General features: G+C 35.4%; 1 protein-coding gene across 2 annotated transcripts in view; it reads left to right on the top strand.

Moving 5' to 3' along the window:
- ZNF236 (zinc finger protein 236) overlaps positions 1-20,221 on the top strand; it is an 88,597-nt gene that overhangs the window by 30,151 nt on the left and 38,225 nt on the right. For both annotated transcript variants that reach the window (XM_019471361.1, XM_009276667.2), the window contains exons 9-17: positions 870-1,095; positions 2,923-3,195; positions 5,454-5,657; positions 9,097-9,241; positions 12,146-12,406; positions 12,665-12,915; positions 13,637-13,738; positions 18,712-18,863; positions 20,021-20,127. In XM_019471361.1, coding sequence (XP_019326906.1) covers positions 870-1,095; positions 2,923-3,195; positions 5,454-5,657; positions 9,097-9,241; positions 12,146-12,406; positions 12,665-12,915; positions 13,637-13,738; positions 18,712-18,863; positions 20,021-20,127 — 1,721 coding nt within the window. The remainder of the gene's footprint in view (positions 1-869; positions 1,096-2,922; positions 3,196-5,453; positions 5,658-9,096; positions 9,242-12,145; positions 12,407-12,664; positions 12,916-13,636; positions 13,739-18,711; positions 18,864-20,020; positions 20,128-20,221) is intronic.

The raw sequence follows: 20,221 nt of genomic DNA, 5'->3' as shown, positions 1-20,221 counted from the left end.
TATCCCAGCCAAAACCAGGGCAATGTTACATGTAGCTATGTGCAGGTTCACCATGTTACCTGTGCTGAGTTCTCTAATGTGTAGAATGTGATGTGTAGTTGTATCAAATTACAACACAAAATATAACTGTTGTCTTGGTAGCTATTAAAAAAAAAATCGGTCTTTGAGGTTGGTTCTTTAAGTTATTGTACGAGCATCACTAGCCATGTTGTTGTACAAAATAAAACTAAAACATAGTTTTCTTCCAAACGATCAAGTATCTGCACACTCCTACTTAAATGTGTGTTTGAGGGCTTTGATCCAGAGCCTTTTCAGTCACAATAGTATCCATAAAGGTGCCTACGCTCCAGTCCCTTCCAGGTGTACATAAAAATGAGTTCATAGCTCTTGCCTTGGTCAGATGGTTATCAGTGGTTTGTTAACAGAGGCTTTTGAGCTTTTCTGAGCCTTTCTTTGGTTTATCATTCTTCCTTTTTCTTTATATCATCTATGGCTTCTTCACAAGCTGATGGGCTTCAAATTTGACCTTTTATGGGGAACTATTCTCTCATGTAGTAGGCATAAGAGATAGCTATATATTCCTGGCAAATGCTTGATTCTGTAGAAACAATTGGCACTTTTCTGAAAGGCAGTTGTTGGCACTTGTATTAGTGCAGGAAATCCAACTTAAAATCTCACAGACAATCAGAAGTCAATGTTGGGTAAGAATGTTTTTGCAAATTTGAAATCCAGCTGAAATTCTGGGAGGATGAGACATTTAATTCCTTTCATTATATTTGCGTTATATCTTCTAAGTAATTGTTTGAGAAAAGTTGGATTAACTGTGGAATGTTTCTTTCTTAATCTAGAAGTTTTTTGTCCTCTTTTAGCAAGCTTTAGAGAACAGTGGGTTGTCTTCGATTCCCGTCTCTGCACATTCTGCTGACTGCAGCCAGGCTAAGACTCCTGGGGCCCAGGATCAGAACCCGGATGTCCAGGCTCTCTCAAATCATCAGGCTGACTCTAATGCAGAACAAGATAAGGAGCAAGAGAGTACAGATAAACTGGATAAAAAAGAAAAAAAGGTTATTAAGAAAAAATCACCGTTTTTACCTGGTAATGTTGCCACTGTTTGCTACTTTTTGTGCTGTAAGGACTACAGTATTTGTGGGTGTGTTGATGGCTTTTTAAAGGGGTTTCCCAAAACGTATTGTGGATCAGTTACAAACTTCACCTACTTTTATCTAAAACACAGTATGTCTATAAGTTATGATAGTAGCATTTATAACTTTCATTATGCTGACACTAAAATGTGTCAGAATGGCATTAAGTGAAGTTACTGTTAAATCTTCTGGGTTTAGGTCAGTGGAGGTTTTGGAGGAGGACAAAAAAGAAAGAATATGAATCTTTTCCCCGTCATCCTTCTCTGAGGAGGATTGGGATTTCATGGTGTATCCCAGAGCAGGGTTCTTGCAAGCGCTACTCTTCCTCTTTGGAAGTGAGGCCTCGCAGAGGCAGAAGTGCTGTGCTGCTGCCTCATGCAGATCTTCACTGATCTAGGCCATGTAGGGAAGGATGAAGGTTGGCATTGTGGATAATACTTCATGTCACCTGTGTTTGGAATCACTGTACTGATTTGATATTGTTACCATAAATGCATGTTAATATTTCACCTCCTTACTGTATTGTGTGTAGGCAAGTCTGGATTTTGTTTCTGTGCTTAAATGCAACTGCAGTGTTAGGGTTGATCAGGCTTTAAGGTTGCTAGAAGTGGTTTGTTCCAAGTATAGCTATCGTACTTTAATGGCTGGCGTGGTGGAGACAGCTCTATAATAAGCAGTCATTGAGCTCTGTCCATAGTAACTTCATAGAGACATTGATGTTGCTTTTTTCTTTGCAAGGGATGCAGAAATTGATCCAAAGTTGAAATCTCTTCTTGTCCAGCATAACTGTGCTAAAAATCAACATTAACTTTTTCCTCTGGTAATAATAACTATTTTGTTCCTTGTGAGTAACAGTAACAACTTTCTAACTCTGACTGCAAATAAAAATAAAAGGTCACTGCTGTACAGTCAAACACAACTGCCTTTAATTTTTGATAAAATAACATAACCACAGTGTATTCACATGGTTGACAGAAAAAAACACTATGTGAACCGATTTAAATGAGTGAATATCTGATACGGAACAGCATATATGAAAAAAAAACCCTGATAGGATTTAGAAGCTTCTTTTCTCATTTTTGTTGAGAAAAGGTATGCTGTTGCTTTAGGACAGAGCTTAGGGTTCTTGGATCATAAAATGACTCTTGTGAAAAAGTAGCTTTAAATTATAAGTCTTTCAGAAGGACTTTTTATGCAATTTTTGCTCCTTTAAAAATTTATAAATTGTAATTTAAGTCTGAATTTGCCGAAGAGAGGGCCATATAAAGTATCTCGCCCAGTTAGGTAGGTAGGTGTTTAGTACTTCAAATAATTTGATGTGGTTATGGTTGAGGAGTTATATTCATTGTTGGATAATGTTGTGTTAGATATGGTATTTGTAAGTTAACTGGTATATTATATTGCATTACCCCTACATTCTGTATTTCTAAGTGGCATACAAATTACATTCTTTCTATTCTGTGAAGTCAGACATTTCTTAGCTTTTTTCTTATTTTTTCTTTTCTTACCTTCTTCCTTTTCAGTAGCATGAAAATGTTGGAATTTCAACAGGATTCTCTTGGGTTTTGTTTTTATCATTCCAGCCCATCACTATTTTTGTGAAGTAGAATGTATCTGATAGAGAAGTTAATTGTCTACGAAGTGTATTGTAATGGCATCTGTTTGGCAAAGTGCTTTTGTGTTTTGATTGCTTTGTATAATGGTGTCGGTGTAGTGGAATTTTTGAAGAACTGTTAAAATGTTTTAAACACATCCATTTTGATGTTGTTCCTTATTTTAGGTTCAATACGTGAAGAAAATGGAATAAGGTGGCATGTTTGTCCATATTGCTCTAAAGAATTTAAAAAACCAAGTGATCTAGTGCGCCACATTCGCATTCATACCCATGAGAAGCCGTTCAAGTGTCCCCAGTGTTTCCGCGCCTTTGCCGTTAAGAGTACTCTCACAGCACACATAAAAACACATACTGGCATTAAAGCTTTCAAGTGCCAATTTTGTATGAAATGCTTTTCCACCTCAGGGAGTTTAAAAGTTCACATTCGTCTACATACAGGTAAGGCCTCAAAATTGCGTTTGTGTTTTCTGTGATGTGGGTGAGACCTTGAATGAAAAAGACAATGTGAAGCGCTTAAAATGTAGAGATGTCTATTGTGTCATTGATATCTATCGGAGAATGAACTGGTGTTAGTGTCTTATGACAAAAATTTTAAGTCCATCATATAATTTTCTAGTGTTTCATGGGTTTGAAACTTTCTTTGGGCTCTTACAAAAGCCATGGACATTTACTTTTCTGATGATGAGTCAGCTGTTGCTCCTTTTTAATACTGCTATTGTGAGTATTTAATTGTGCTTTCTAAAGAGTCATACTCTTAGAATTTGAGTTCTGATTTTACTTATCCCCAGTCATCTTTCATATTTACTCTGCGCCTTTTCTTCCCTCCCCTTGCCCACACTTTTTGATAATTCCACTGTATAACTCGGGTCTATTTGGTTACTTCCCATTTTATCTTCAACAATAAGGTGTTGCTTGGTGTTTTCACCAACTTACCTGTTTTCAGTATCTTACAGTGCACACCCTAAAACTCCTCTGTGTATATGGTTCTTGTTTACATCATGTATGATGTCTTCAATACCCGTTTTTCTGTGGCTGAGCTTCTATCCTCTGCACAGAGAAAAATGAATTTTCCACTCTTGGTGGACTACCTGGTTGTTTTCCACTTTTTTTCTTTGTTCTTGCAGGTAAATAAGCTTTCAGCAAGATAAGCTTGTAAATGTGCTGCTCTTTCCTTTCACTCCTGTTTATGTATTTATTTACATTCTGCAAAAGTATCATTCATTGGCTATGTGCATTCGGTGTTCAATATGTTTTATAGTCAGATGCCTTTAGTCCATGAAATATCAATGTTGCATTCATCTGCAGAAAGTTTTTCACTTTGTTTTTTGTAAACTTGTAAACCAGTATTTTTTCTGTTACTTTAAAGTCAACCTTACTTTATTTAAGAAGCCAGACTCATTCAAAGTGGCAAAAGCACTAGGTGGCTTGAAAAATAGGTACTCCAGTGTTTACGGAACTCCAGCATGTAGTTAGCCATGGTTCAGCACGCTTGTTTTTCCTGTCAGAGATGTTTGCTTCTTCCTCTGTCTAGCAGTTTAGGCTTACTGGGTCAGGTTAGAGGTTCATTCAGCCCCATATGCTGTCTCTGATGGCAACATGTGGAAAAAGGGAAGCTAAAGTAATGCTGCTTAGCAGCGTACAACTACCTTCTGCTAATCTTCGGGTTGAGGGCTTTATGAAGCACCTCTGTGTACTTGTACATTTTACTGTATTTTATTTTACATTTTACACTTGTACTTTATGAAGCACCTCTGTGTACACCTTTATGAAGTACCTCTGCACTAAGCAGCACTTTGTAAATTTTTGTTCCAAAGAACTTAGCTAATTGATTTTAAACCTATGTGAACTTACTACTACAACAACCTAACATAATGAATTCAAATGTTGAGCTACATGTTGAGTAAAATACTTTCTGTTGCTTTAAATATTCTGCTCAGTAGTTTCATATGATGTTTTAGTTACTGTATTGTGAAGAATTGTTCATTCTCGTGCATTTTTTCCACCTGTGATTTTATAGAGCTTTCTTCATAATACCCAGTCATGTTTCTAGCCTTCTAAGTCCAAGATTTCCCCTTGAACAAAAGCTGAAAGTTCATCAGCTTCGCCTGTCTCTGTAACTTACCAAGTTCTCCAGTATCCTTTCCAAGGGAGATTTCTACTGAATATTGCATTGCAAAAGTCTGTCTTTAATAATTCCTGTTGGCATGCTTTTTTGACTGCCATCAAACAGTGTTGACATTTTCAGAGACCGATCTAGAATTTCTTTAAACTTTGTCACATCGCTGTTCCTCTGTTTTAACCTATTATATATCATTTGTCTATGTGTTTGCTGATTCTTTTTTCTCACGGTTTTTTAGCAGTTTGCTTTGGAAGGACATTCGACCTGCTATCTGCAGTTCTTAGGATAGCTTCTGGAACCCTTTGAAAATTGCTGTCACTTTTGCATCATCCAGTTCCCTGATAACAAGCTTGATTAAAGTGATGTGTTACAACCAGTTAGTAGTTAAGCCTTTTCATAACTTTCTTTTGATTGGATTTTATGGATCTGTTTTGAAAACCTATTTAACAATAAACACCCTGATAGAAAACAGAAAAGAAAATGTAGAAAAGAGAATCTGTATTCCAAAGCTACATTTCTAGGGCGGTGGAAATAAAATCACAAACTAATATTTTTTTTTTTTTTTAATCTTTTGCAGGTGTTAGGCCTTTTGCTTGTCCTCACTGTGACAAAAAGTTTAGAACATCAGGCCACCGGAAGACTCATATTGCTTCACATTTTAAACATACTGAACTAAGAAAGCTGCGACACCAACGTAAACCTGCAAAAGTTCGAGTAGGAAAGACGAGTGTTCCAGTACCGGACATTCCCTTGCAAGAGCCCATACTCATAACTGATTTAGGTAAAGAGCGAGTAAATCCATGCTCTCTTGAAATTTGGATTTCACTGAAAATAGAGGTCACAGTTTAATGAAGCAAACACGTTCAGAGCTTATTCAGGAAGTTGCACTTTGAAATAAGTCAGAAATAATAAGGCTTCAGAAAAGTGCCATATTTTATAGTTTGCTTACACTAGAATTAATAAGAAGAGTCTTTTTTATTTACAGAGAAATCGTATAATCCTTACCAGAAAAAAGCGTGCACATTTTTACATTACATTAGGAGAGGAGTTTAATTTAACTATTGTTAGACTGTTGGTATAGAAAAGATGACAGTTCATGATCTAGATTCTTCTTGAGATGATCATGTTTATTCAATTACATATATTAAGGAGTCAGTGTGTTCTATGATTTTAGTGTATTTGGTATAATTGTGACCTCAACTGAATTAGTGGTAATCATTAGTGGTAGTATTTCAAAAAAGGGCAGAATAATTCTGGAACATGCTGTAGAGAATTCATACAGTTATTTTAATTCTGTTGTAGAATAATTGTTACAACATTACATAAAACCACTTTTTGGAAGAAGGTAAGTTGTTGTACAGCTCATTCAAGACAATGTATATTGTTGTCCAGTAGAGGTCAATGTGGTGGGCAAGGCGTTTACTCTTCATTGTTGTTTGAGTCGCCATTCTGCTCACCCCTGCCTTGTCTGTTCTGTAGTCATCTTTATATAGTAGAATATTATATTGGTAATATCTTCAGCCTAAAATCTTTATCACTCTTGAAAAATCCTTTTGCTTTCACTGCTTCCAGGAATTACTGGAAGAGTAGTGGTTGTTTTGGTATCAGGTATGAGAAACTTAAATTTTCAGAGTAGCAACAAAACTTAGCTGACAGCTTCAGATATTCAGATCACACAATATTTCTTTCTTGAGTGAAGCCTGGAAACAGACACAGTCCTATTTCTTGATTTTAAAGAAAAATGCACTTCAGTACAATTAAGATCTGTGCGGTGAAATTCTGTTTTTTGGAAAAAAAAAATATTAACAAAAAAGAAATACTATAAAAGCTGTTTCCTACAGGTACTGGTAACACCTGAACTCTGCTGATATTGGAATGTTCAATGTAAAAATAAGAAGTTCCACCATTTGTCTAGAAGGTGTCACGTTCTTTTCAACCCACTGACAATATTTCCACTGTTCCCAGAAAAAAAATCTTATTTCTTGTAGAGGTGTCAAGAAACTAATATTGTTGCTCTGTACTAGTGTTAATCTTTGAGTGGCACCTTTGATGAAGAAAAAATAATGAAAGTTGATACATATTTTGCTTTTTAAATAAGTCTAAATTACTCTAAAAGTCTATAAAAAAAAGTCTGCAAATTGTTCTCTACCTGTTACAATGTTTGTTTCATTTTATTCCATTAGTTGATGGTATTTATTGACTAGGAATCGCAAAAAAATTATTGCAATTTTTCTAGTGTGTACTGTGGTTCCAAAAGTGGAACTGATGGGAGGAAAAATACCTTTTTATAGAACTCGGAACTATTTTGCTGACTTGCTATATCCCGTGTAGAGCCACCTTTAACTATTCTAACAGTTTGGAGAAATGTTTAATTCATCTGAGTTGAACAGGTTGAGTAAATCGTTTGGAAGTGTTTTGTTAGGAATTTCTGTTATTTCTGTTCTGTTATGTATAAAGTGGAACTGATGGGAGGAAAAATACCTTTTTATAGAACTCGGAACTATTTTGCTGACTTGCTATATCCCGTGTAGAGCCACCTTTAACTATTCTAACAGTTTGGAGAAATGTTTAATTCATCTGAGTTGAACAGGTTGAGTAAATCGTTTGGAAGTGTTTTGTTAGGAATTTCTGTTATTTCTGTTCTGTTATTTATGTTATTAGGAATTTCTGCAGTGCTTCTGCAGACCAGAATCATTGTAACCTGGGATACACTCACAAGTTAGCTATCATTCATTAACTGAATTATTCTGCTTTTATATGATCAAAAATAACTGAGAATAAATATTTGTCATACGGAGTTTCTTCTCTTCTGATTTGGAAGACTTGTGTCATCTCCTGAATACTACTACTAATTATCATCACAGAAGGATGCCAGAAGGAATTTAAAAAGTAGGGTTGCGGTTTTGGTGGGATTTTTTGTTTGTTTTTTTGTTTGGTTTTTGTTTTGGTTTGTGTTTTATTTTGAGAGAAAATGTTTTTACTAGACCAACTGAGTGAGTTGGGGAAGGTGAAGGAAGTTTGTGCATATGTGTATTTATAAATATATATATGTATAATATACATATATATACACACATAAACCTTTTCAAGTCTGAGACAGAGAAACTTCTTTTTTCATTGTTGCCATCTCTTCTCAAAATTGGGAGAATTCCCTCTCCTTGTCTTCTGCTCTTTTCTTTTACATCTGGAAGTCAGCAGAAACCCTTCAGGCTTTCCTTTCTGAATATGAAAGATAGCATGCTAGATGAAGCAGTCTGAAGAAAGAAAAGATGGTGTAAAAGGCTTTTGTTGTGAATATTTAGGACCATAAAGGGATCTTTTGCATATTTGTTGAAACTTTGCATCACTCCCTCAGCCTTGTATATTAGTATTGTGATGAGTACCTTTGAGTTCACAGATGTGTAAATGATGATGAGTTTTTTTTTTTTTACTTGAGAAGTCTGCTACTGTTCCCATTCTGTCACGGTGTTTGGGATGATGCCCTTCTGTTGGCTGCTTCTGAGACAGAATACTCTTCCACTAGCAGTTGGACATTTGATAGCAGGAACTTTTAACTGATTTTCCAAAACTACGCTTGACTGACTTCAGGGAACAGTGTATAAAGAGTATTTGTTTAAATAAGTTGGTTTGAGGTTTGGGGTTTTTTTACCAATAAATTTTTGGATGTACCCAGAGAATTAGCAAGACTGACTGATTAGCCAAAGTAGATGATGCACAAATACAACAATTTTTAATGCACTTTTTTTATCCTTTAAGTAAAGGCAGATATATATCATGGTGTTTTGTACTTTTCACAAAATGCATATTAAATATTTGTCAAGTTACAATGTCTATCTGGGGTACATTGATTAAATGTCATTTGGTTAAGGTCGAGGTTGGAAGAGCAAAATATTATTTGATTAGCGGTAAATTCATAACTGTCAACTTTTTTTAAAGTTAATGCTTATTTTGGACATACGTGAGGCTTAATGTAATGAGGTGAACCTATGGATAAAAGAACAGCTATCGCTAAAATAGATAGCATATACAATATAATGTATAATGATAAATAGATGCATGCATAATTTTAAATAAGTGCTGAAAACATGCTCGTTTTGTTTACATTCTTGCATACTAAAAGTCACTTTTTTTTTTCCAAAAAACAACCTCTTCAGACTACTGCAACTTTGGAATAACTTTACCAATTCATTTTTCCTTTTTGTGTGTGTTTATATGTGCAGGTCTTATCCAGCCAATCCCAAGGAATAGCCAGTTCTTCCAAAATTATTTTAACAATAATTTTGTGAATGATGCAGACAGACCATACAAATGTTTTTATTGTCATCGAGCCTATAAAAAATCTTGTCATCTTAAACAACACATCAGGTAAAATAGATACAAAGAAGAAAGGAAATGTATGTAATAACAAATATAGTGTTTGCTGAAAAGACTTCTTTTTTTACTGTCTCTAAGTAGTGAACCAGTGATAATTGATTTTTCTGATAAAGTTGGAGGAGACTTTGGACTAATTCATACCTATGTGCAGTCCTAGCAGTAGAAGTGGTTGTGTTTAGTGTGCAGTTTAGCTTATTAACACTTGGACTCTTTTTTTTCCTAAACTGTGTATAGAAAATAGCAAGCATTGCATGTGAATTCTTGTCATAATTTTGTAATTGCATACTCCAGATCATCTGCTTTGTATGTAACTGCTATTTTTTGAGAAGGAAATTAGCTTTTTGTTCTGTGTGCTGTTTTCTGTGTACTAAACCTAAAAGAATTTACGCTTACATTGTAATTGAGTAAACGTTCTTGGGGATCATTTTTTTGCTTGAAGTTTAGTTCAAGTTCCATATAGTGGGTGTTTGTTACAACCACAAGGTCATGGAGTCACAGAAAAATTTAGGTTGGAGGGGAGCCAGTGGAGGTAACTAATCCAACCGTCTTTTCAAAAGAAAGGCTAGCTTCAAAGTTAGGTTGGGTTGCAGTTTTACAGGCAGTGATCTTTGAAATTCAGTTGAGTTATCAACCATTGCTCCCTGATTTATAAACTATGAATAACTGGAGGAGAAAATACGAAAAAAGCCACCAAAGATCATTGCTAGGACCTAAGGAAATTTTCCAAACAAGCAGGTGGCAATCTGCTTGTTTCTGCAATGTAAGCTCTGTACCGCTTTCTCCTGTCTCTACTTCAAATCATGGTGAGTTCCTCATGTTCTCCTTACAAATCAAGTTTTGTATTGATAGGTTCTCAAACTGGCTTGAAACAGTTCTTGGTTTCTATATGCTGTCTTAACGGGAGGGGGAGGAAGTCTTGCAATATCACATCTTTTCCTTTTGTAATACCCTACCTAGATTTCTCACTGTCTTTTGTAGACACAATCAAGCTGGATTGATTTAAACCAAAATAATTTTACATTAGTGAGTGTTGCTGGTCTGCATCATTACCACCTTCGTTGTCTTTCATTGAAATAGTTGATTTTAATTGTTTCACGCTTGTGTCTCTATTTTCTTAAAGAGAGTGTAACTGTCAATGGTTTGTTACCATTAAAATGTTAGTTGCCACTAAAAAGGGCCTTATCTGCCTAAAGATGGCCTTATTTAGCCTAAATATAAGCTAAATTTATGCATATTTTACTGAAGCATTTATGTAGTTTACAGTTTTATTTAGATTCATAATTTTTCATCTTTCATTTGTGTTAGAGAAATGTAGTTGACTGATTTACCTAGGTCATTTTTCTTTTTCACAGTCAGGATCCTTTGAATGGAAATTGAAAGTGTTTTAATTATACAGAACATGAACGGCTTATTAGTTAAATAATTGGTTTACATGCACTGAATACTCACAGTTGGGTTTTTTTTGTCAGAATACATTTTGTGTTTGAAAATTCTGTTCTTCAAATGCCTGTGCTTGAATTCATTCTGCTGTTGGGTATACATGTACTCCAGCTCAGGATAAGCTATCTTTAAAAGCTTCGTTACTTACTACGTGCATCTTTGTTTTCCTTCTCCCACACTGAAAATACAAAGATGTGATGGGCGTACCAATCACTTGCCACTGTGCTTCTTTCTGATTGATCTTTGCAACAGAGTACTGAGTGAAGCTTAGCTTAGCTTGGTTTTGTTCGGGGTTTTTTAGAGGAATTAGAAATTTTTCTCGTTTTCCGTGTTTGTTCTTCATAAGTTGGCATTGCTATACCTAAACTACTAGACTTGACACTTGTTCACAGAATGATGCTGATCATTGCTTAGGAAGCTTGTTTCCCCCTCTGAAACCGAGGGAAATTTGTAGTAGGGGTATTTTCAATAGAGCAGGGACTGAATAGTGTGTCAGGTTCTCCCACAGGCACACCAAGGAAGGGTTGGGATACCCTACTGCTGATTTCCATAGATGTATATTGGTAGCAAAACAGTAGTCTTGGTGTCCGTCACACTTCTTTATTATGGCATCTGATGTGGTGGTCATAGACTTCTAAGGCTACTGTAATCATAAGCCATCCCTAACTTTTCCCAGTTTTATTAAATCCTCCTTCCTTTATCTTCCATTTCCTAGCATTCACATTGCCTTCCTCCTAGCGCTCACTCCTGGGATGCTACAGTTGTAACCCTTCAAATTCTCATTGCACTCCGTTCCACTTCCTAACTTGTCCTTCAGTCTGTTCTATATCTTGATGTAGTCCTAAAGGGAAACTCCTGTAGCACCTCTGGAAGGAAGGATATAGTGAGTGGGACATGTTGATAGTATAGGTGAGAGAGTTTACCCACTTCAATATTGTTTTCACATGGCAGTCTGAAAGACTAGTTGTACTGTGCCTTGCTCAGGGACTATTCAGGATGGACACAGTTCTTTTCTCAGAAGTTTCGTTATTAAACGTAGTAGTAGTATATAATATGAGGAGGACTGTATATTTTTCTCCAAACTTTTGTGGACATTGTTTTAGCTGAATTGAGGAAAATGTGTGTTAATGACAATATACTAGTCTGAAGAACTAGTATGGCATGGAAAAATTCAACGCAAATGTTTTAATTGAGGCAAAGTATGATCAGAAAACAAGATTAGACTGTAGAACATAATTAAAACTGTCAGACAGTATTGCTTCTAGCCCTGCCAGTGATGACATGCAGATTGTTTATAATTTATTAAAGCTTTAATTTCTGGATTTTGTTAACTGAAGCCTCTTCCATCCATGCAGCAGTAAGCCTTAGTTTGGTTTATTTTGCTCATTTTAAAATTTGGTTTTTTAATAACTTTGTAAATCAAACTGTCTTTAACTTCTGCTTTCTCTTAAAAAGGTCACATACTGGTGAAAAGCCATTTAAGTGCTCTCAGTGTGGAAGAGGTTTTGTGTCAGCTGGAGTTCTGAAAGCACATATTAGAACACACACTGGATTGAAAGCTTTTAAGTGTCTTATATGCAACGGGGCCTTCACTACTGGTGGTAGCCTCAGGCGACATATGGGGATCCATAATGACCTTCGACCATATATGTGTCCATATTGTCAGAAAACATTCAAAACATCACTAAACTGTAAAAAACACATGAAGACTCATAGGTACGTTTACAATTTTTATATGAATCCTACAGTGTATTTCAGTAGCCCTTCCTTAAAGATACTTGGAAAGGCAGCTTTGCTGCGTAGCAAATACTAATAATTGAATAAGGATGTTTATTTATGAGTAGCAAATACTTAGGTAGCTCTGGAGGTGTAGTAAAGTATGGGGTATAATAAAAACAAAAATTTGTTCACATAAACAGTTAGGATCACTGTCTAACTGAAGCCATAAAAAGACCTTCTTACCTTTCTTTGCAGATATGAACTTGCGCAGCAACTTCAGCAGCATCAGCAGTCTGCTTCAATAGATGATTCTACAGTAGATCAGCAGAGCATTCATGTTTCTACGCAGATGCAAGTGGAGATTGAAAGTGATGAGCTACAACAGTCAGAAGCTGTTGCAACAGATCAGCAGGCTATTTTAGAGTTAGACCAGCAGCCAGTAGTAGGCACAGAAGAAACAGCACTAGAACAACACTTGGCCGATCAGCCTTTAGAGCAAGATGAGGGTGAGTATTTGAAATATGGTAAGGTTTATAATGAGGTAAGTTTACAAGTTCTCAAATAACTTTTTATTCACAAATTTCAATGATTTGGGTTTCAAGACGATGCGAGTAAACGACTATAAAAATACATGGAGTGAAAGCTAACTACTTAAAGTATATTATACAATTTATTTCGTTCATTGGTGTTTAGGTTTACTGTTAAAAATATAAAAAGATTGATTAAGGTTTGCACTGTTTAGTTGTATTAAACAAAACTACTAAACAAATATAGAGAAAAATAATACTATGTGCACAAAACTTGACCATATCACCTCTATTATTAATAAAAAACACTGCTATATAGTCTACTTAGGAAGTAATAGCTGTGTTTTGAGGTGGGAAAATACAAAATATTTCATGTACTTACTCTGTTAGTAATAGTGGAACAAAGTATTTTGGTTTTGCTTATTTGCTCTTTTTCATGGTGTAATGAGTTAGCAAGTACTACAGAGGGATATAAATAAAGCCTACAATAAGCAAAGATTTAAATACCTATTCAGCTAATGATTTTTTTAATTTATTTTTAATGCAGTAAAAATTCAGATAACTATAAAATGTAGGTTTTTGGGAAAAACTGAATTATCCAGTCAATTGCATCTTCTTTTCTTGATATTTTTTTCTTTTCTTCTTTTTGTCTTTTTGTCTTTTTTCCCCCCCCCCCCCCATCTTCCTTTCCCCATTTCAGATAGATTTGTGACACCCCAGCATGCTTTACAGGAAAACATCACTCAATTTGAACAACAAGCTATAACACAGCAGCCATTTGATCAACAGGGCTTATCACAAGGTTAGTAATAAATGAAAGTTTTTAAAAGTGATTTTTATAAATCCAGCTTTACAGCATAGCTATCATAAAGCATTTCAAAAGTGGGCATCCACAGTCAAAGTAACTGCAATGCAGAGAACTTGCAAAAACTTTTTCTTAAATTACTATTTTGAAACTATATTTGGTAGAATATTTTGAATATTTAATTATAAATAGATTTTGCTTTTATGAGCCGATGTTTAGGCATTACAGAATGGGGTTTATAGTCAGGCATTTCATATTCTTTCCTTGATTGTGTTTGAAATTGCTGTAGCAGCAGGCAGTTTACACAACTTTCCCCCTAAATATACGTGCTTATAACCTGAGATGATCAGAAACACGGTCTAAGATTTGACTGAGTAGCTGTTGGGATTCATTATGGAAAAAGGCAGTGCAAAATATAATCATGTAAAAACCATACTTTCACCTAACCACAGCAGTTTCCTTTTGTATTTTATAAAGCTACATAAGTAACAAATTAAGAGATTGTAAACATTTGGAAACTTTTTTTTTATTTTACCTACAAAATACTGAGCAATATGTGTAAGGCTTATGTAGCCTGCAGAGAATGAAGAAATGACTGTGTTCCTTTGCTTTTCGCTGCTGGATTTCTTGAGTTGTTGCTTGATATGAAGCTACTAGTTTTGTTTGGGTGTTTTTGTGGGGGCGGGCAGGGAAGGGGGAGTATGTTAAAGGGGTTTTCATTTGTTTTGGTTGGGAAGCATACCTCACTGGCTGACCAGTTGATCTCTTCCTCCTTGTTTCTGACTCCAGCAGATAACTTCATATTTATATAACTGGTAATTGGTATTCCATCTGCTTAAACTGATCTGTTCTTAATTTCATTCCCTGTTTAATTGTATAGCACCTTTTGTAAAAATGTAATTAACTGTGCTAAGTTGCATGACGCTGTGAAGAAATAGTATAATTTGTTGCCGATTTTGATTCTCTAGGTTGTGCTGCTTTCTATGTAACTCAGAAAAAAATTAGTCTCTGCCTTTATTAAACAAGACTGAACCAGGTCCTGTTAAAACCGTATGGATTATTTTCAGTGGTTACCTTTTACAGTTTTCCAAATGAATGAAAAGAGACTACAGCAAAAAAGTGCAACCTTTCACTCTGTGTTACTCTCAAGAGTGGTGGTGGTTTTTGTTTGGGTTTTTACAGCTCCTTTGAATGTTAAAATCCAATACGTAAACCTTGTTTTGTTATCTTATTTAGACTTCAGTTTCTATGTATGTGTATCTTCTCCATTAAACAAATATTGAATACTGAGTGATTTCTTGGGGAGGGGGGAGACCTGTTCTAGATCTCACAAAACAATTCTTTCATCATCAGAAATCTAGGCTGATCATCAGTACATTATAAAATCGGTACAGAGAATCAGAACATTTGTGGTGTCGGGGTTTTTTTAAGTCTCATTTGTATAAGATGTCTCCTATTCTACTTGGAATCTCATCCACAGATTCCCAACTCTTTGAAGTTTCCTTGAAGATCCTGGAGCCCTTCAAAATTTTTGAATTTCAGGTAGGTAAGCATTTGCGCGGATGCATGCGTTAAATTGGTCGACCCTCTCCCTATGTCTGCATCTGTGCTTCATGCTCCTAATTTCTTTTTCCTATCAGCTAGGCAGAACATTCAAGCTTAAAACACTATGTCTTTTTATCCTTGATTTTTATAGTCTGTATTCTTGTTAAAGTATTCTGGCTCAGTGTTTATTAATAAAACAACGTAGGAGTTTTAGAAAAATCTTCAGTAGGTTTTTTTATTTTTCTTTTTCATTTTTTTAAGAAAAAAAAGAAAATCTTTGCATTTCAGACAGATGAGGCTGATCTCTAGGTCTGCACAGACCTGACAGAACTTTGTTTATTCTTTCAGGTTTGTTTGTAATACTTTTACAGAATTTCTGGTTTGTTCAGATAGATTTTCTTCTTGATATGTTCAGACTTGTAAAGTGCAGATCTTATGAGGGTGCTGCTGTATCATAACCTATTATTCATTTGAGCTAGCTTTGAAGGCTGACAAAAAGGACTTCACTGTTCTTTGTAGTTTACATACTCGGGCATCTTCATTTGAAGACTTTTTAGTGAGGTCAGAACAACCAAATGGATCTTTTATCAGCAAATGTCTTTGTGTTACTGAATATCATCTGTCACCAAATGTGTTTTCATATAGATTATGTCACCTTTTCTTCCTTTAAAGTCTCCCTGTAAGCATGGTTGAATGTTAATAATTCAATTAGTGGTGATAGGCAAGTGGTCTTGAAAAACTACAAGAAGTCCAAATACTGTTATTCTGTAGCCCGTACAAATATACCCTTGCCACCAGACTGCTGTTTTGCTTTCCTAAGAAGCTGATCTGCAATCTCAAGACTTGGAATTCCGATTCCGTCAATACTGTTCAGCTGGTTCCAAAAATTGCCTAGGAAGCAAACCTGCAGAACACTTAATTGCTAGTCACTGACCCCCACAGAGATGCACATGTGCATGTAGATATGTTTGTAATGTTAGAATTCAAATGATCTGTCAGTAAAGACTTCAAGTTTTGTCTAAACCAAATAGTATATTTGCTATGAACTCTCATACTGTTATTTTATGATTCTCATATGCAAGACCTATCTTTCTACTAGTAAACCGATTTCCAGAGTGTTCTATTCTTTCACTATGTTTTGTTAATGTAGGAGAGAATAGGTTGGGTGATGTCCTAAAGCCAAGAAAAAACAAGCAATGCAAATGATTACTTGTACTGAAATAACACAAAATCCAGTTCCAAGTTTAGAGGACTTTGCAGTAAGAGACTGCCCTTATTATACAGAGCTTAAGATGCTCTCTGTTCTTTGCAGATTAAGCAAAAGCTTCTGGGAAGCAATATATAATGATGAAAACAAGAGCAGAAAATAAAGGTTCTGAAATTTATTTCTGTCTCTTTCTCAGACTGAAGGTCTGTTTTTTGGTGTTTGGTTATTTGTTTTGGGTTGGTTTGTTTTTTTTTTCCCCATGCTGTTCTGTAGAAATAGTATGGTGGCAACAAATGCCTTTAGCATGCTCAAAATTGTCAAATCTTTTTAAAATTTTGAGTGGAAATTGACCTTCATATTAGGTATTGAGCAAAATGGGGATGCATCATGTGTATTCTTGTTACAGCATTGGTTTATATTTATTCCAGAACTTCTTTAAGAAGTAGTATTTCTTTCTTTGGTTTGTCCCCAAATACCTCGACATTCAGAACTTTTCTTCGTGAGCATTGTGTTGCATGATCCTGGGAAAATTTTCAGGATGTCAATAACTGCTTTTATTAAAACACTGTGAAGTGAAACAGATCATTGTATACCAACTTCTTTTTTCCTTCTTAGCTAGTAAAAATTACCAATTAAAAAAAAATTTCAGTTTTTTTTAGATAGCTGTTTCTTTGTGTATTTAATAGTTATGTCCTTTTTTTTTTATGTAGGGCATGGAAGTGGCATCACTTTGGCTTCAGTTTCTTGAGGCTTGGGTTTTTTGTGTTCTCATCAAGTGTAGCGGGAATACCATTTTCCCATAAAGGTGCTTTTAAAATGTATTTGAAAATAGAAATTAGCAACCCTCTTATCACCGTAAAGCTTTACATCGCTGTTCTTCAGGCTACTTTTTTATTCTGGCATTTCACTAAGGGTAATTGAGGTGCAAGGTTCAGCTTGTTGAATCTTTTTTTCTTGTAATCTTGCTAGTTCTAGGAGAGAAAATAATATACAAGTTGCAGAATTAGGTTTGGCGATAAGTTACAACCTGACTAATAATGCTTTCAAGATTCATTTACGTTTGTTAGTTTTCATTCTATGGTGTAAGCAATAGCATACAAATAGGTGTTTTTCCTATATTGATAACAGTATTCTGCTGTGAAAAGTATCTTTTGGGAAAATTTCTGCTTAAACTTAACACATCCCAGTTTTTGATATACTGTAATTCAAAACATTCTTTAAGCATTGCTTTTTGGCCTTTGATGCTGTGATCATCTGATGTGGGTTTGTTTCTACCCTGTTTTCATAATCTTCATCCTTTTTGTCCACTAAAGGCAAACTGCACAGAAATAGTAAAATTGCTGCCCTTACCTTAATTACTGATACTTGTGGTTTCATTTTTTTCCACATAACATTGATTTTTTAATTTTTTTTAATATTAGAAGTATTAAGGCTTAGAGGGGTTGATAAAAGGGCATCTCTAATAGCATTAAAAAACCCTGCAATCTGAGCTACACTTCCCTGGCTCTAAGTCATTGATACTATCATTTCATTCATTCATTTAGAAAAGGAGGTGATAAAGATCTGGTATTTCATAAGAACAAAACCGAATAAAAATTTCAGGTCTTTATACTGGAAATGTGAATAAAAATATGTTTATTTTTTACTTTGCAGTTTGCCTTTGAGAGGCTCTACTTTACTTTTATCTAAAGAGTGGGAATATGTGGAGGAGATCCAAAGTAGGAGAAAATGGGGTTACTTTATCAGAAACTGGAGTTCTCCTATTGGGTCATCTCCTCCACTCACCCGCCATCCTCCCCACTGAGCTTTGCATCCTTGTGATCGGCTTCCAGTGTAGTTAAGGGAGCGTGGTACCAACGTGGATAAAGGGAGATGGGTCAACCTGTTTGACACATGCATGCTTACATACAAGAAATTCAAAATTTCAATGGCTCTAAGGTAATTGTGGCACCCCGAAGAAACTTCAAACAGTGTTTTTCTGTGGAGGAGATTTTCCAATAGAATTCCAGCTAATGGTAAGTAACCCTATTATGCATATTACGTAGATGCCAGAAACATTTGTGTATTTTGCCACTCAACAGTGAAGAGTATAAAATGAGTATTGCTATATGGTAATACTACTTAATCTCTTTTGAAGGTAGTCTTCAAAAAAGTGTGGTGTTATTCAAAGTCCCATTCAGTGTATTTTCCAGGTTTGTGACTGTTTAATTTCTGGCAGGTTTTACAGTGAATGACAGCTACAATCAACAGACTCAATTTCCAGCTGTACAGCAGCTGCAGGATTCAAGCACACTTGAATCTCAGGCTCTTTCAACAAGTTACCATCCACCAGCCCTTCTTCAGGTTCCAAATCCAGACACTATTAACGTAGTAAGTACTGCTGGAAGGCAGAATTCATTGTTTTGTGTTCAGTGATGAGTTTCTTTGAGCTATTTCATTGGTGATTAGGTAAACTGAGAAGTCAGAAAAGTTTTACGATTTCTTTTCTAGATTGCTTATGTTTTAACAACTGGAAAATAAAAGGGCGGGGGGAGGATAAGTGACCTGGCTACGTGTTTCTAAAAAAGAGTTGTACGTTTTGATGCTCTAGGCTTGAAAAAGGATATAATGCTATAAAGTTGGATCGTAGGTCTAAAACTAAGGAAAGGACCTAATGTTATAAAATAATTCTACATTATTGCACTATATTCTGTCCTAATTCTTTAATTTCTATGGATATAGATATGATCAAGCAATAAAAATAACATTACAGATGTGTAGTGATCATTCATGGAGCTTGCGTATTGCAGTGTATGATATTCTTTTGTGGTTCTCATCTGGTTAAATTTGTAAAAGAGCTTAATTGCTAAAAATACAGTTTAAATACAACTTTTTATGATGGTAGCAGTACCTACTGTAAAGGCCATCTGTAGTAATGTGTTTACCATGATGACCTGCATGAATTATTGTCCTTTCATGCTTGTTTGCAAAGGGCAGATGTCAGTCAGAGAACTGAGGTGGGTTTTAGGATCTGGAAGAGTTTGAGTAATTTCAGCCTACAGGCTTTGGAGTTTTCTCTTCAAATCTTACAACATACTGTCATTCTTGAGGATTATTCTGTGGTGGATTTTGCTTAGAGAAAAAACCTGTTCAAAAAGGAGTGAAGTCTGTCAGCACCATTGTGCATTTTGCTACTCAGTGTGGGGCTCATACTGTTTAAAATGGCTGCTTTAGTGTTACATTTAACACCTCAAACACCAGAAAATGTATGAGACTCAAGACACATTTTTGTCTAGATTCACAGGGAGGTGTAAGTGCACCACATTTTCTGGTTATTCCGATTCAGTAGGTGCACATGTTGCTGCTTTCCTTCTCATTAGGAAAGAGTGAGGTATCATATCGCACTCTTAATTTCTCGTCAAAAATTTGTGAAAGCATCATTTTGATTACTTGTGTTGACTGTAAATGCTGTAATCTCTTCTTGCCTATTTGTGTGACTTTATTTCAATACTGTGTTATTGAAATTTACTTGAGGCTTTGATTTCTAGACTACTCGCTTGATACAAGATCAGTCATCACAAGAAGAACTTGAATTGCATACCCAACGGCCTCATTTTCTTGAGGATAATGAAGATCAAAGCAGGCGTTCATATAGGTTTGTTACACTTTCAGGTTCTGTTACAGAATTTCCTGAATCTTTTATGGCTAGTAATTATATGCAACTAATGAAAACAATTTTCTTCTAAAAG

This window comes from Aptenodytes forsteri, unplaced genomic scaffold (assembly GCF_000699145.1).
Source record: "Aptenodytes forsteri isolate BGI_AS27 unplaced genomic scaffold, ASM69914v1 Scaffold97, whole genome shotgun sequence".
NCBI lineage: Eukaryota > Metazoa > Chordata > Aves > Sphenisciformes > Spheniscidae > Aptenodytes > Aptenodytes forsteri.
The sequence above is the reverse complement of the archived record's forward strand: the minus strand, read 5'-3'. Positions and strand labels throughout refer to the sequence as shown.